Source organism: Lathyrus oleraceus, chromosome 1, assembly GCF_024323335.1.
Source record: "Lathyrus oleraceus cultivar Zhongwan6 chromosome 1, CAAS_Psat_ZW6_1.0, whole genome shotgun sequence".
NCBI classification, from domain to species: Eukaryota; Viridiplantae; Streptophyta; class Magnoliopsida; order Fabales; family Fabaceae; genus Lathyrus; species Lathyrus oleraceus.
This window is the reverse complement of record NC_066579.1, coordinates 323,436,030-323,451,223: the sequence shown is the minus strand read 5'-3', so window position 1 is coordinate 323,451,223 and position 15,194 is coordinate 323,436,030. Positions and strand designations below refer to the sequence as shown.

At 37.8% G+C, this 15,194-nt stretch overlaps 1 protein-coding gene across 2 annotated transcripts; it reads left to right on the top strand.

Annotated features, from left to right (window-relative positions):
• The first annotated feature begins 12,285 nt into the window (after window positions 1-12,285).
• LOC127133539 (protein BASIC PENTACYSTEINE1) lies at window positions 12,286-14,123 on the top strand. 2 transcript variants are annotated; one of them, XM_051061743.1, is made up of 3 exons: window positions 12,295-12,527; window positions 12,749-12,830; window positions 13,018-14,123. In XM_051061743.1, the coding sequence occupies exon 3, from the start codon at window positions 13,042-13,044 to the stop codon at window positions 13,903-13,905; it is 864 nt and encodes a 287-aa protein (XP_050917700.1). In that variant the 5' UTR covers window positions 12,295-12,527; window positions 12,749-12,830; window positions 13,018-13,041; the 3' UTR covers window positions 13,906-14,123. The 2 variants fall into 2 exon arrangements, with proteins under 2 accessions (XP_050917699.1, XP_050917700.1); XM_051061742.1 differs by lacking the exon at window positions 12,749-12,830 and having other exon boundaries at window positions 12,286-12,527.
• The last annotated feature ends 1,071 nt before the right edge of the window (window positions 14,124-15,194 follow it).

The window sequence follows — 15,194 nt, the reverse complement described above, 5'->3', positions numbered from 1 at the left end:
TTTTCATAATACTTCTTCAAATCAATCTTAATCATACTTTGACTTCATTTTCATAATCACAATCAATTAATTTCACCCATTCACTTGTTTTGGCTTTGTCCATTGTTAATCTTTTCATGCATTAGCCATAGGTTTCAATTATCTTTGTGGTTGATGTAAATCTTGCCTATCCTTAGTGAGTCGACAGTAAGACTTCCGTACTGAAAACAGGGTTAACCCCTCTAGTACGTCGAAGCTATCCTCGCATGGTGGATGTTGGTTTTGGTCGAGTGTTCTCCCATTGATAATGAAAAGCCTCAGTGCTTGTGTTTAAAATTGAATCCACCAACTTTTGGAAATCTTTTAGCCGAACTACGGCGTTTTGATCCTTACCTTTGATGGAAGGTACGTAGGCAGCGGGTTCATCCGTTCAAACCCAATAAAAAATTGTATATTCTTTTCTCATCATCCCAATCATGTTTGCACAATGTTTATGTCATAACAAATAACAATATTTAGTACAACAAGTGTGAAAAGGGCTCCCTAGGAGTACCTAGGACGTAGTGGGTGCCTAACACCTTCCCATTGCGTAATTTACCCCTTACCCAGACTCTCTGATCTTTTTATTAGTTTTCTACGTGTAAAACTTCTTAGGCTTTTGTTCGCTTTTTAGCCAATCCTTTGGATAAATAAAAGTGCGGTGGCGACTCGAAAATTCATTGTATACCTTGCTTATGATTTAATCAATAGATCATATAGCGACGAATACACCGCTACAGTTCCCAAGTCACATTGCCACCTGCTGGTCCTCCCCAAGCTACCTTTACCAAAGCAATCTCTTTACCCCGCAACTGCTTCAACTCTCGATCCTCGATCCTCATAGGTGATGTTTCAACAGTCAGGTTATCTCTCACCTGTACATCATCTACTTGGACAACATGCGACGGATCAGGAATGTACCTCCTCAACTGAGACACATGAAAAACCTCATGCAAATTCGCAAGTGACGGCGGTAAAGCGATACGATAGGCTACCTCCCCTATCCTCTCCAAAATATGATAAGGACCAATAAATCGAGGTGTCAACTTCTTCGACTTCAAAGCTCGACCAACCCCAGTTATCGGAGTAACACGAAGAAACACATGATCTCCCTCTTGAAACTCAAGTGACTTCCTCCTCTTGTCGTGATAACTCTTCTGACGACTCTGAGCAATCCTCATCTTCTCCTGAATCATCTTAATCTTTTCCGTAGTTTGTTGAACAATCTCCGGTCCAACCACAGCACTCTCACCGGACTCATACCAACATAAAGGCGTCCGACATCTCCTACCATACAAAGCTTCAAACGGTGCCATACCAATGCTCGAATGAAAACTATTGTTGTAGGTAAACTCAATCAAAGGTAAGTAACAATCCCAAGCACCTCCTTTTTCCAAAACACAAGCTCTCAAAAGATCCTCTAGTGACTGAATCGTCCTCTCAGTCTGACCATCAGTCTGCGGATGATATGCAGAACTCAATCTCAGCTTAGTTCCCAAAGCCCTCTGCAAACCTTCCCAGAACTTCGATGTAAATCTAGGATCTCTGTCCGAAACAATACTCGACGGAATACCATGCAAACTTACAATTTTCTCAATATACAACTCAGCTAATCTCTCTAACGGATAATCCATTCTGATCGGAATGAAATGAGCCGATTTCGTCAATCTATCGACAATCACCCAAATAGCTTCAAAATTCTTACTTGTCCTCGGTAAACCAGAAACAAAATCCATACTGATACTATCCCACTTCCATTCTGGAATAGCCAACGGTTGCATTAGCCCAGACGGCTTCTGATGCTCAATCTTTGACTTCTGACAAGTCAAACAAGAATAAACGAAACTCGCAATTTCTCTTTTCATTCCCGGCCACCAAAATAACTTTTTCAAATCATGATACATCTTCGTAGCTCCAGGATGAATACTCAGGCCACTACGATGTCCTTCCTCAAGAATACTCTTCTTAAGCTCGGTAACATCCGGGATACACACCCGATTACCAAATTTCAAAACACCATTCTCATCAACTCTGAATTCACCACCTTGACCTTGATTCACTAGAGTCAACTTATCAACCAAAAGTACATCGGATTTCTGACCCTCTCTAATCTCATCCAGAATACCACTCGTTAACTTCAACATTCCCAATTTAACACTATTGTGAGTACTCTCACACACCAAACTCAAGTCTCTAAACTGCTCAATTAAATCCAATTCCTTAACCATTAACATAGACATATGCAATGATTTCCGACTCAATGCATCAGCCACTACGTTTGCTTTACCCGGATGGTAATTCAAACCAAAGTCATAATCCTTCAGAAACTCTAACCATCTCCTCTGTCTCATATTCAGCTCTTTCTGATCAAACAAATACTTTAAACTTTTATGGTCACTGAAAACCTCAAATCTTGACACGTACAAGTAATGTCTCCATAACTTCAGAACAAATACCACGGCTGCCAACTCTAAATCGTGTGTCGGATAGTTCCTCTCATGAACCCTCAGTTGTCTCGAAGCATAAGCTATAACCTGCTTATTCTGCATCAACACACCACCCAAACCCAACAATGAAGCATCACAGTAAACCCCAAATGATTCCGACGAACTCGGTAATATCAGAATAGGAGCAGTAGTCAACCTTCTCTTTAACTCTTGGAAACCTTCTTCACATTTTGAGTCCCAAACAAACGCTTGCCCCTTTCTAGTCAACATCGTCAATGGTAACGCCAACTTAGAAAATCCCTCGATGAACTTCCTATAATAACCAGCCAAACCAAGAAAACTCCTTATCTCAGAAACTGACTTCGGAGCTTCCCACTTAGATACCGCTTCTATCTTAGAAGGATCAACAGCAACACCATCTCTTGAAATCACATGACCAAGAAAACTAACCTCTTCTAACCAAAATTCACACTTTGACAGTTTAGCAAATAACTTCTTTTCTCGTAGAACTTCTAAAACCACTCTCAAATGCTCAGCATGCTCTTCTTCCGATTTCGAATACACCAAAATATCGTCAATAAACACCACAACAAACTTGTCTAGGTACGGATGGAAAATCCTATTCATATACTCCATAAATACTCCAGGCGCATTAGTCACACCAAAAGGCATTACAGAATACTCATAATGTCCATACCTCGTTCTGAAAGCAGTCTTCTGAATATCCTCAGTTTTCACACGTATCTGATGATAACCCGATCTCAAATCTATTTTGCTGAACACACTCGCACCAACCAACTGATCCATCAAATCATCAATCCTCGGCAAAGGATACCGATTCTTGATCGTCACTTTATTCAGTTGCCTGTAGTCCACACACAACCTCATAGTACCTTCTTTCTTCTTAACCAATAACACTGGTGCACCCCACGGTGACACACTCAGACGAATAAATTTCTTATCCAACAGATCTTCCAACTGACTCTTCAATTCAGTTAACTCAACAGCAGACATACGGTACGGAGCCATCGATATCGGCCTAGTACCAGGTACCAAATCAATTGAGAACTCCACTTCACGCTCTGGCGGTAATTCATTCACTTCTTCAGGAAACACATCAGGAAAATCACACACCACAGCTAGATCGCAAATCACCAGTTTATCTTTAGCCTCCAAAGTCGCTAACAACATAAACAACTCTGCCCCATCTGTTACTGCCTCATTCACCTGCCTTGCTGATAGAAACAAACTCTTTCCTCCCTCAATCTCAGGAAAGATCACAGTCTTATCAAAACAATTGATATAGACTCGGTTAAACACCAACCAGTTCATACCCAGGATAACATCAATCTGCACTAGGGGAAGACACACGAGGTCCATCCCAAAGTCTCTACCAAAAATACTCAAAGGACAATTTAAACAAACTGAAGTAGTAGTCACTGAACCCTTCGCAGGAGTATCAATCACCATACTTCCATGCATCTCAGATATCTCTAATCTAAGTTTCACAGCACAATCCAAAGATATAAAGGAATGAGTAGCACCGGTGTCAATAATAGCTACAAGAGGAAAGCCATTAATATAACACGTACCTCGGATCAAACGATCATCTGCAAAAGTCTCAGAACCCGATAAGCGAAGACCTTGCCTCCCGACTGGTTCTCTCTCTTCGGCTTAGGACACTGTGGACTGATATGACCCACCTCTCCACAGTTGAAACAAGTCACAGTCTTCAACCGGCACTCTGCAGCCAAGTGACCACCTTTGCCACACTTAAAACACTTCTTCTCATTACTGGTACACTCATGGATACGATGTCCAGCCTGACCACATCTGAAACACTTAGCAGGGGCACTGGAGTCTCCCCCACTAGGCCTCTTCATCCCACTCTGTCGCTGGAAACCTTTGCCAGCTGCATACGGTTTCCCACGATCATTCTGATTCTTGCCTTTCCTATCAACCCTTTGCTGATAGCTCTCTGCTCTAGCCTTGGTATCCTGTTCAAAAATCCTGCAACAGTCCACCAGGTCGGAAAACACTCTAATCCGCTGATACCCAATAGCCTGCTTGATCTCGGGACGCAACCCGTTCTCAAACTTCACACATTTCGAAAATTCCCCAGTAGCCTCATCATAGGGAGTGTAATACTTCGACAGCTCTGTGAACTTAGCAGCATACTCAGTAACAGACCTGTTACCCTGCTTCAATTCTAAGAACTCTATCTCTTTCTTTCCTCTAACATCCTCTGGAAAATACTTCCTCAGGAATCTCTCTCTGAACACAGCCCAAGTGATCTCAGCATTCCCAACAGATTCCAACTCAGTGCGGGTAGCAACCCACCAATCATCTGCTTCTTCTGACAGCATATGCGTACCGAACCTGACCTTCTGGTTATCGGCACACTCAGTCACTCGGAAGATCCTCTCGATCTCCTTCAACCACTTCTGAGCACCATCTGGATCGTATGCTCCCTTGAACATTGGAGGATTGTTCTTCTGGAACTCACTCAGTTGACGAGCAGCTCCCATTCCCACAACATTCGGATTTCCCCCAAGTATTCCAGCCAGCATACCCAGAGCCTCAGCAATCGCAGCATCGTCTCTACCTCTTCCAGCCATCTCTATTCTGAAAACCCAACAAGCTAAAACAATAAGTACTGATAGGGTTACACAACACCTATCTCGTACAGGGGAAATAGAATAATTACGACTCGACTCGACCGACTATGCTCTGATACCACTAATGTAACACCCTTCTAGAATACCCCAAATGTTTAATTAAAACAACAAATATATACATCAGAGTAAAGGTGCAAATAAGGGTGTCACACAAACACTTCACACCATTCACCATAATAACTGTCATGCTCTTTTATTAATTCAAAACATAAAGCATTTTCACAATACGCAGCGGATAGAGATTAAATCAATCATGCAAAACATGTAGCATATTACATGTAAATTGGTTCACAACCAACAACAAAACATTTAAAACATCCCATCCCGATGTTACATCTACCAGAGCATGACCCACTAAGGAGACTACACTAGACTCCAAGCACTAGCTTCTACTCAATCACTGCTCGTTACCTGAAAAATAGTTGTAAGGGTGAGTTCCTCAATCGATATAAAAAGCATTATAGAATATCATGAAATGCTAAGTAAATAACACGTTAATCACCCTAATCATCTCACACATTCAGTAACGGCACATCAACTCAATTATCATACTCAATACCAACACAATTCATACTCATACTCAATGCCAACACAAACACACGTATAATATTGGAATACATCCATTCATATTATACGTCATACATATATTATGCAATGAGACTCCATGCATGCGGTACCGACTATTCGTGAACATATAGTTCAACTTCACCGACCAAATCCAGGTACGGCTACCAAGCTCACTAGTCCCACTCATTTGAGACCTAGTGACTCACATCACTAATTCCTCACCATGGGAATTAGCTACCACCCCAAGGGCCATGCTATGCACGCTAATCACCTAGCATGCAACATCAACAACAGTCCAAAATGACTAACATCACTAATTCCTCACCATGGGAATTAGCTACCACCATAAAGGCCACATTATGCTATGCCAAATCACCTAGCATGCAACATCAACAACAATCCACAATGGACATATGCTCACACTCTAAGCCATAAAACAGTCCATCCACAATTACATACATAATATATACATTCACAACATTATGCATATTTTCACACATCATCAGCATATTTATCACATAATTATATCATGTCATGCCAAATAATTCAGTCACAGTATTAGCACACTCTACTAATACCTATCCTACTCAAAACAACGAGAAATAATCCCTACTATATCACACACCGATATAGGCCAATCACCAATTATGTTCACAATATTAAAATATTAATTTTTCACTTTTCCAACAGTGTTAACCGGTTAACGCCCTGGGTTAACCGGTTAACGCAACACAGAACACGCTTTCTGGCAAAACTCAACAGTGTTAACCGGTTAACGCCCTGGGTTAACCGGTTAACGCAGACAGAACAGCAATATTTTCACAACTCACAACAGTGTTAACCGGTTAACGCCCTGGGTTAACCGGTTAACGCAAGCAAAACAGCAACACTTCATAATTCACAACAGTGTTAACCGGTTAACACCCTGGGTTAACCGGTTAACGCAAGACAGAAAGCTGTTCCTGCGCTAACACGAAGCAGAATGCAGAATTCTCCGTATTTTCCGCCGTTGGAGGACTTCCGGACCTCCGATTCCGATTCCGTAAAAGCTATACGTTCGGAAAATCACTACCCATCCAATTACAGATTCAATTACGGCTTAACACAGTTTATTCATCACAATTTTTCAGCATCTAACATCCCAATTAGGGTCAATTCAACGGTTTATCACTACCCATTACATGTTAACCCATAATACCCATTAAACGACGATAAACCCCCCTTACCTGAGTTAATCCGGCAATCCTTTAGCTTCAAGCTCTTCTCTTCTCCAACCTTCTTCCTCTTGCTCTGCCTCTTTGCCCTTTTCCTCTTTTCAGCCGCTTCTCTGCTTTTCACGTAAAAACCCTTTCTTTACCAAATGGAACTCTTTTTCTTATTTCCAACTTATATATATTTTCCAATAATTATTATTCCAATAATAATAATAATAATAATCCAATAATTCCAATTATTTAATTAAATTAATAAATATAATATTAACTTAAATTAAATAATTATCTTATTTTTATCGGGGTGTTACACAAGCTGCTGCTGAAGCTGAAGCTCAGCAGGCTCTGACTCTGGGGGAGTCCTCTTCTGTGATCCCTATGGTTCTTCAGACTCTGAAAGAACTTAAGCAAGATCAGAATGAACTCTGGGCCAGAATGGACAAGCAAGATACTGTCAACGACAACATCCAGAACATGCTTGCTATGTTGCTTCAGAGAATGCCTCCGCCTCCGAACCCTTAGGCACTTAAGATTTATTTTGCTTGCCTGTTGTTTAATTTTCTCTGAATCTGATGTTTTCTAGTTCTTGTTGCCTTTGTGCTTTTATCTGAATACAAGTTTTTCTCTTAATTTATTTATTTTTTGCTATGTCTTTTTGATTCTGACAAAAAGGGGGAGAAGTCATTAATAGCTCTGATGAAAATATTGTCTAATACCTTAAGCATTCTGCAACATATTTTTCTTAAAAATAATTTTATCTAACCTGGACTTAAGAAATTGCAGAAGATATCAAGAAACCTCTTTACTTAGAAGCTCTGGTAAGAACTTCTGAACTCCCTAGCACTATCTCAGGGGGAGCTTCTGTCTATCTGATATGATATTATTCATGTTTCATCTGCTAATTAAGTTTGTTTTGTCATCATCAAAAAGGGGGAGATTGTAAGAACAAAAATTGTTCTACAACAGATTCCTTGATTTTGATGATAACAAAGGATGAAACCAAAAATGGCACCCTAACGAAAAGTTTCTAAGTGTGCAGGATTCTAAAGAAAGAAGGAAGAAATCTGATGATGTCATCAGACACAGAACCAGATCAGAAGCATATTATCATATGATCAGAAGCATCTGAAGTGGAGACACGTTCAAGAAAAGTCTAACTCTGAGCAAAACAGCAAAGTATCAGAAGCATCTGAACAAGAAGTAAGCTCTAGATGTTCTGACTCTGAACAGCGCTATCTGAAGAAACTATCTGAACTCACAAGAGATCAACATCAGAAGCAAGATTCCAAGATTCTCCAGAAACACAAATACTCTGAGCATGAAATTGCTAATCATGAAAGAGTAACGTTAAAGTCAAGTAAAGATTTGCAAATGGTTTTCCTAATTAAGAAAGAGACGTTAATCTCCAATTTCAATAAAGAAGATACTACTTGTGGTAAGTAGTCATTTCAAGGAGAGAAAGTTATCCTGCAGAAGCTATTTAAGTGATGGCGTAAATTCATTTTAATATCCACCAGTTTCAACTACTACCTCACTTCTATATATAAAGGACTGCAAATCAACATTCAGCACTACACAAGTATAAGCAAGCCAACAAGCCAAAATTATACTAAAACTTCAACACTCAAGAAAAACACTCTTGTTCTCTAAGATCTTCACGAAGCTTTTGCTTATAACGTGAAAACTCTTGTTCTTAATACTGTAATATTTGCTTTCTTAGAAGCATTCTAGATTACATAAATCTTTCATCTATTTGCTTGTTGATTTCCTCAAGTGACTCTGTGTAGTCTGTATACTTGAGAGGACTAAGAGATTTTTCTCTTAGACGTTATTTGTAATCTTTCAAGATTAGTGGATTAAGTCCTTGTTGAAGGCGAAATCACCTTGGCCGGGTGGACTGGAGTAGCTTTGTGTTATAAGCGAACCAGTATAAAATCATTGTGTGGTTTTCATTTTGAAAAAGCGCTTATTTTTCCAAACAATTCAAACCCCCCCTTTCTTGTTTTTCTCACCTTCAGACTTGATATGGATTACTTTGTTTATCTTGCATCTGTTCTTCCATGACTTGATATGGTATTGTTTATCTTTTATATGTTCTTCCATGACTTGATATGGTATTGTTTTTCTTTTCCTCCATGACTTGATATGGATTACTTTGTTATTGCTTTCATTTTCTCCCATGACTTAATATGGTTTACTTTGTTTATTGTTTCAATTCTTTCCATGACTTGATATAGATTTGTCTTCTTCTTTAGCTCTTTTACTTGTGTGGATAGTATGTTCCCCGTAGGATTTCTCTGATTCATTCTTGGTTAAGATTGAATTAAAGTGGACCTTAGGTTTATTAACCAAGTATGACAATATTAGGTAGTCCCCTTGATCCTTAATCATAGGTCAACCTTTGCATGTTAATTTACGTAGATGTTTCCCTTTTATCCTGACTTTAGAACCACTTTTGCATGCCAACATTAGGGTTATCTTTAGAATTCCCTTAGATTTTCCATTTTTTTTGCATTCATTCTAAAACAAAAACCATTTCTTAATCAAAATCCCAAAACATCCTAATACTACTTGAACTCTTTCAACAATAAAGGAGAAGTACTCAAATACCTCCTGCCTTGGGTGGATCATTTAATGTATTCTTTCAACATAAATACTCAACCAATCAAAATTATTTTGCCGCTTGTCTTTTTCTTATGAAAATTTTCAATAAGGGTATTAACCCATAAAAAGCACCAACAAACCAATTTTTTTGAGAAGAACTACGGTGCTCTGATTCTTTATTGCTACGTAGGCACTGGGTTGCAAAATCTAAGCGAGCGCAATAATAAAAACTTTCTTTTTGTTTATAATTCAATCTTTTTGCATGCCTTACCTTTTAGTCAGTAAGTTTTAGAATAAGCACACCTTTTTTATTAGAACAATAAGAGTGGATCCCGTAGAGCACTACAAACGTGAGGGATGCTAATACCTCCCCCTCACATAATCGACTCCCTTACCCATCTTTTTGTTGTGAGATCATTAGATTCATTATTTTGTAGGTTTACTTAGTGTTTTCTTTCCCTTTCGTGGGATAAATAACATTGATGGTGACTCTGTTTTGTGTGCGGGTTTTTTCGAGATGCGACAATATCATAACCCTTCTGGTGGTTGTCATCCGATCAAAGTTGCTAATACAAGATCCCAATGCTAAATATGGGTTAATAGGGGATAAAATAACCACAACATTATCTGCATACGTAGATGTACTAGTTTATAGGTCTGCCATCATAACAGTTGGCGTGCCATAAGAGAGTTTTGTACCACTTAGGGGTAACGTGAAATTCAAGGAAATGGAGGCCTTTGGCCTCATATCATATTTTGTGTAGTCCTAGGGGTAGTCGGCACACTCGTTACTTATGGTAAGGATTCCATCACTTCTGGTGGTACAATTGACGATGTTATCTGGCTTATAACAATAGGGTTTTCTCCAACGGTGGTTGATGTCCCTGTATTGCCAATCGTCGAATCTATTGATTGTTCTTCTACGTTGGGAGCATTGCTTCGAAGTTGAGTGGGTTTTTTAAAGTTGGACGAGTCATTTATTGAATTTTTTTACCACTCCTCAAACGCATAAACGTTCAACAGATGAAGACATTTCATGTAATAAAACAAAATAAACTATATAAAAGACACATAAATTTTCTACATAAAGTTTAAAATTTCTTGCACAAAAGGGTCCCACTGGGCGTGCCAATTTATTTATTGGTATTTTTAGTAAACAATCACAAGTTTGGTTCACTTAAGAGATAAAACTGAAAAAATCAAGAAAAGTGTTTGTGGATAATGCTTAAATGTTTGAAAGTTAACAAACTAAACGCAAATGCAAAATTGATTTGAATAAATTAAATAAAGAAAAATCGTAATAAATAACATAAACTAAATGTTTTGATTTAAGGAACTTTAAAGAAAGTTAAAAGATGGATGCAAATGAGTGAATTTTTAGCGATTTTGATCCCGTTCACTAAGATTGAGTTATATACTAATACAATAGTAACCGTTAACAATAAATAGATCGTAAAGATCTGGCACATATCCCACTACATAGGCTTCATCACTCTAACTTGCTCCCATGCGTCTTCAAAGATAAAACTATTGAAAACCAACCATCACGTGGATAACTACGTTGATAACTACTTTGAAGCTCTTAACTGCTTCTGTTGAGTCCTTGTTCGACTCCTATAGTGTTGTTGAGATATATCCATATTACATAGTCTTTAGGCTTGAGAATATCATAAGTCCCTAATATTTGGTGGATGTGTCGATCACGACCTTGTTGAAGAGCTGGCTTGTGTAAATCCTTTCGATATTGTTGACATGTTTCGAAGAGAGAGATCATAGTCTTATGAATCTGTTTCTAAGACTCTTCCAAATTAGTCTTTACCTCGACTCAAATGATATGTTAGTTGAACCATCTTAATCGACATAATTAATATTTCAAAGCATTTGATTGAAGATCTTGACACTTAGGAATTTCCAACGTAGTTACTACCATTCTTCGTTGACTTTCTTCAACTAGAATTTCCAGGCTAACAACTTTCTACCTTCAGAGATGCATATCCAAATGTTATTTAATCAAAAGGGCGAGGTAACCCTTTCTTCTTCCTCACTACTCATAATACTCTCAAACTTTCCAACTCTCATCTTTCAAAATCTCTCAACTCACATTCACTCAAAATCATTCAAGACACTTTCAAATCTTCTTACATCAACACCAAAACGAGGCCACTCAACATCAAACTCCAGTCACATTTAGTATGTTTTTGATATTTTTTGTCCTTTTTTTTTATTTTACATCAACATACGTAGAAATTGAGCATTAGGTTATGTAACAGGTAGTTTAGATAAGCCAGTTACATTAGTAATGTGTTTGATAAGTTGTTTTTATTGAAATGCATTATTTTGGCTGTTGGGTCAAACTGCATGTCAGTCATTGACGAGTTATGATTTCCAAAACCTTACAGAGATGCATCTCCGTAAAGTTGCAACATATTTTTCAAAAACCAAATATGCATCTCCGAATCAATTCTTGTAAACATAAGGCATTTTATTAAGAAATGTATGCGGTGTATATTGAGTTGTTACGGAGATGCATCTCCGTGACAAATTTTTAACAATATTTGGGTGCTATTGAATTGGAATACGTTTGAAAAATACATATAATGCGTCCGAAGAGACATCTCCAAAATCTAAGACATTTTCAATTTTCCATAAGTGCAACACGATGAGGTTTGCAATCCCCTTAATCTAACATAAGCCTACCCACAATACAAACCGGCCCAAATAAAAAAACGGCCCAATTTCGAAAAAACCCTAAAACATGTCTAAGGTCAATGTTGTAGCCACAGCACATTTTCTCTCTCCGTCTCTTTCTCTCTCTTTCATTCTCTGTTTTTTTTCCTCTCTCGTTGCTCCAAAAATGGCGAAGCTTCCCTGATCTATGTATGTGTAAAGGTTCAAACTTGTTCAAACCATATACGGGTCACCATTTTCCCCAATTAACCGGTTGAATCAAACGGATTTCACCGGTTTAGAAACAATTTTCGATCTCATAACACTGCTAACAGGTACTGTTTTCTCTTTTTCTTTCCTCAAACATTCAACTACCCTTTCTTTCTTTCTTTCTTCAAATCTCAACATGGGTTGCATTCAAAAATCATTTTTTTTAATTTCTAAATTTTGCTTGTAGATCTTGAATTCTGTTATACTGTTCTATTTTTGGCTTGAAGATCTGATTTTTTTTTGTTCGGTCAAATTTTTCTTATCTTTGATTAAAACCCACAAGCAGAAACATTTGTGGTACGAGGATTCTGTAATTTTTCTTGTTGGGCTGTTTTTCTGGTTTGACTCTATTTGAACTGAAACAAAAGGTAGATATTTTTTCTTCTTCCTTTGAGGTTATACATTTGCATTCTCTGTGTTGTTTTCAATTTTATTATTATCATTTTAGGTTATTGTGTTCTGTATTGTGTTTGTTAATTAAGATGAATGAGAATTAACCTAGATAATTTTTTATGATATTTAACATAGTGTTATGTTATACATTGTTTTATGCAGTTTTCTGCATCTTCTGGTGTTGTTATGGATGGAGATAATGGCCTTAACATAACCAATTGGGGCTACTATGAACCGGTTTCATCTTTTAAGAGTCATCTTGGGTTACAACTAATGCCATCGATGCCAGAAAAGCCTCTGCTTGGAGGACGCAATGCTGCGGTTTTGTCGGGTTCTAACGGCGCATTTCACCATAGGGACATTGGGTTGCCCCAAACTACATACCCTATGGATTATATGAGGGATGCGTGGTTTAGTAGTCAGAGAGATAATAAGTATATGAACATGAATATGATACCTACTAACCCTCCGAGTTATAGTAGTATGCCCGAGGCATCTTCAGCTCATCATATTCAAATGATTCGACCACCTGAGTTGGTTAAGGAAGAGAAGCCGATGGAGGAGGTACCTGTGGTTGAGAAGTCGAACGGAAACGGTAAGAAGAGGCAGGGTTCGAAGGTGCCTAAATCTCCCAAGGCAAAGAAGCCGAAGAGAGGACCCCGCGTACCAAAGGATGAGAATACTCCTTCGGTTCAACGGACACCTAGGGCTCCAAAGAAAACTACGGAAATTGCAATTAACGGTATTGATTTGGATATTTCAAGTATTCCGATTCCTGTTTGTTCATGCACTGGAGCACCTCAACAGTGTTACAGATGGGGCTCGGGTGGGTGGCAATCTGCATGTTGCACGACAGCCATATCGATATATCCTTTGCCTATGAGTACTAAACGGCGTGGTGCTAGAATAGCCGGAAGGAAAATGAGTATAGGAGCATTTAAGAAAGTTTTAGAGAAACTTGCGGCTGAGGGATATAACTTTTCTAATCCAATTGATTTGAGGACTTACTGGGCAAAACATGGCACCAACAAGTTTGTTACAATCAGGTAGGTCTATATTTCAATTGTCAAATGGCCTCTGATTCTATTCAACCTGTTTGTCATGTATATATGTGTATTTTGCCAGAAACTGAGGCTTCTTAGATGTTTTGTAGTAGGAGAATTTTCAAAGTCATTAGACTTTTCCTTTTTCCCGTCTAACAATTTGCAATGTTGTTTCGCTTCTTTGGCTTTAGTACATGGGAATTCAATCTCTTGGTTGGTTGGTTTGGTCGGTCTTGATAGATAAATAACATACGAGATCTTATTTTATTAATGTTTAACTGACATTTTTTTTCCGTCTGTTCATAAACCCTATTGGCAAATGATAGCTGCTATCTTTTTGTTTCGAACTAAATATGTGAGTTTCGTTGAAGATCATCATATCTCTTATTTGTTGTGTAAATCAATGGCTCATTAGTATGACTACTGTAAGATGAATTGGAAAACTCTGCACAATGTATATTATTTTTGGTTAAGTAGTTTAGTGGTTGGATGAAATCCACACTTTAAGTAGGATGTTGCGGGTTCAAATCCGCAACGATATGGGTTAACAGAAGTCTTTGCACAATATATTAAATGCGGCATATCAGTAGACTGGTGAGGATTGTGACTTGCTGTTTGTAGGCTGTTACAGGTTGGGCATACTATTGTCACATTCCATATTTTCTTGCAAGCATGAATATTACTCATATTTGGCACAAATTCGATATAAATGCATCAATATTTACTTTTATAACAGATTTGTAATGTAACTGATAATTTTTTTAGTTTGCATAAGATATTTTGTGAAATTTAGAAAACAATGTGGGGAATACACTTTTTTTTATAGAAATGTTCGGTAGAAATCATGAGTTTCTATTGGATTTTTACAATATCCAGTTTAAATTTAAATGAGATACTGAAATTTTTGAAAATTCTGGTATAATGTTTTGATTGCCATCTAACTTTACATAATGAGCGGATGAGGTAGCATTTATAAATCCGGCATTTTTTAAAATTATTTATAATTTATTTGTTAGCTTCTTAGTGAGACATGCATAAAGTCAACATAAACTTAAAATAGCATAATATAGGATAAAGTTATTATAAACTTAACAATATCGTAACATAAATTTAATGTACAAAAGTGTTTGTGTAATTTCAACCCTACAAATAAATGTTAAATGAAGATAACATAAGTGAGAAAAAGGTGATGTTTATGTTCTTGTACAAGGTAACCAATATCATACTATGCCTAGAAGAATTTGGAGAACCTATATCAAGAATGATTATCCACTGGTCACACCCCATAAATATCCA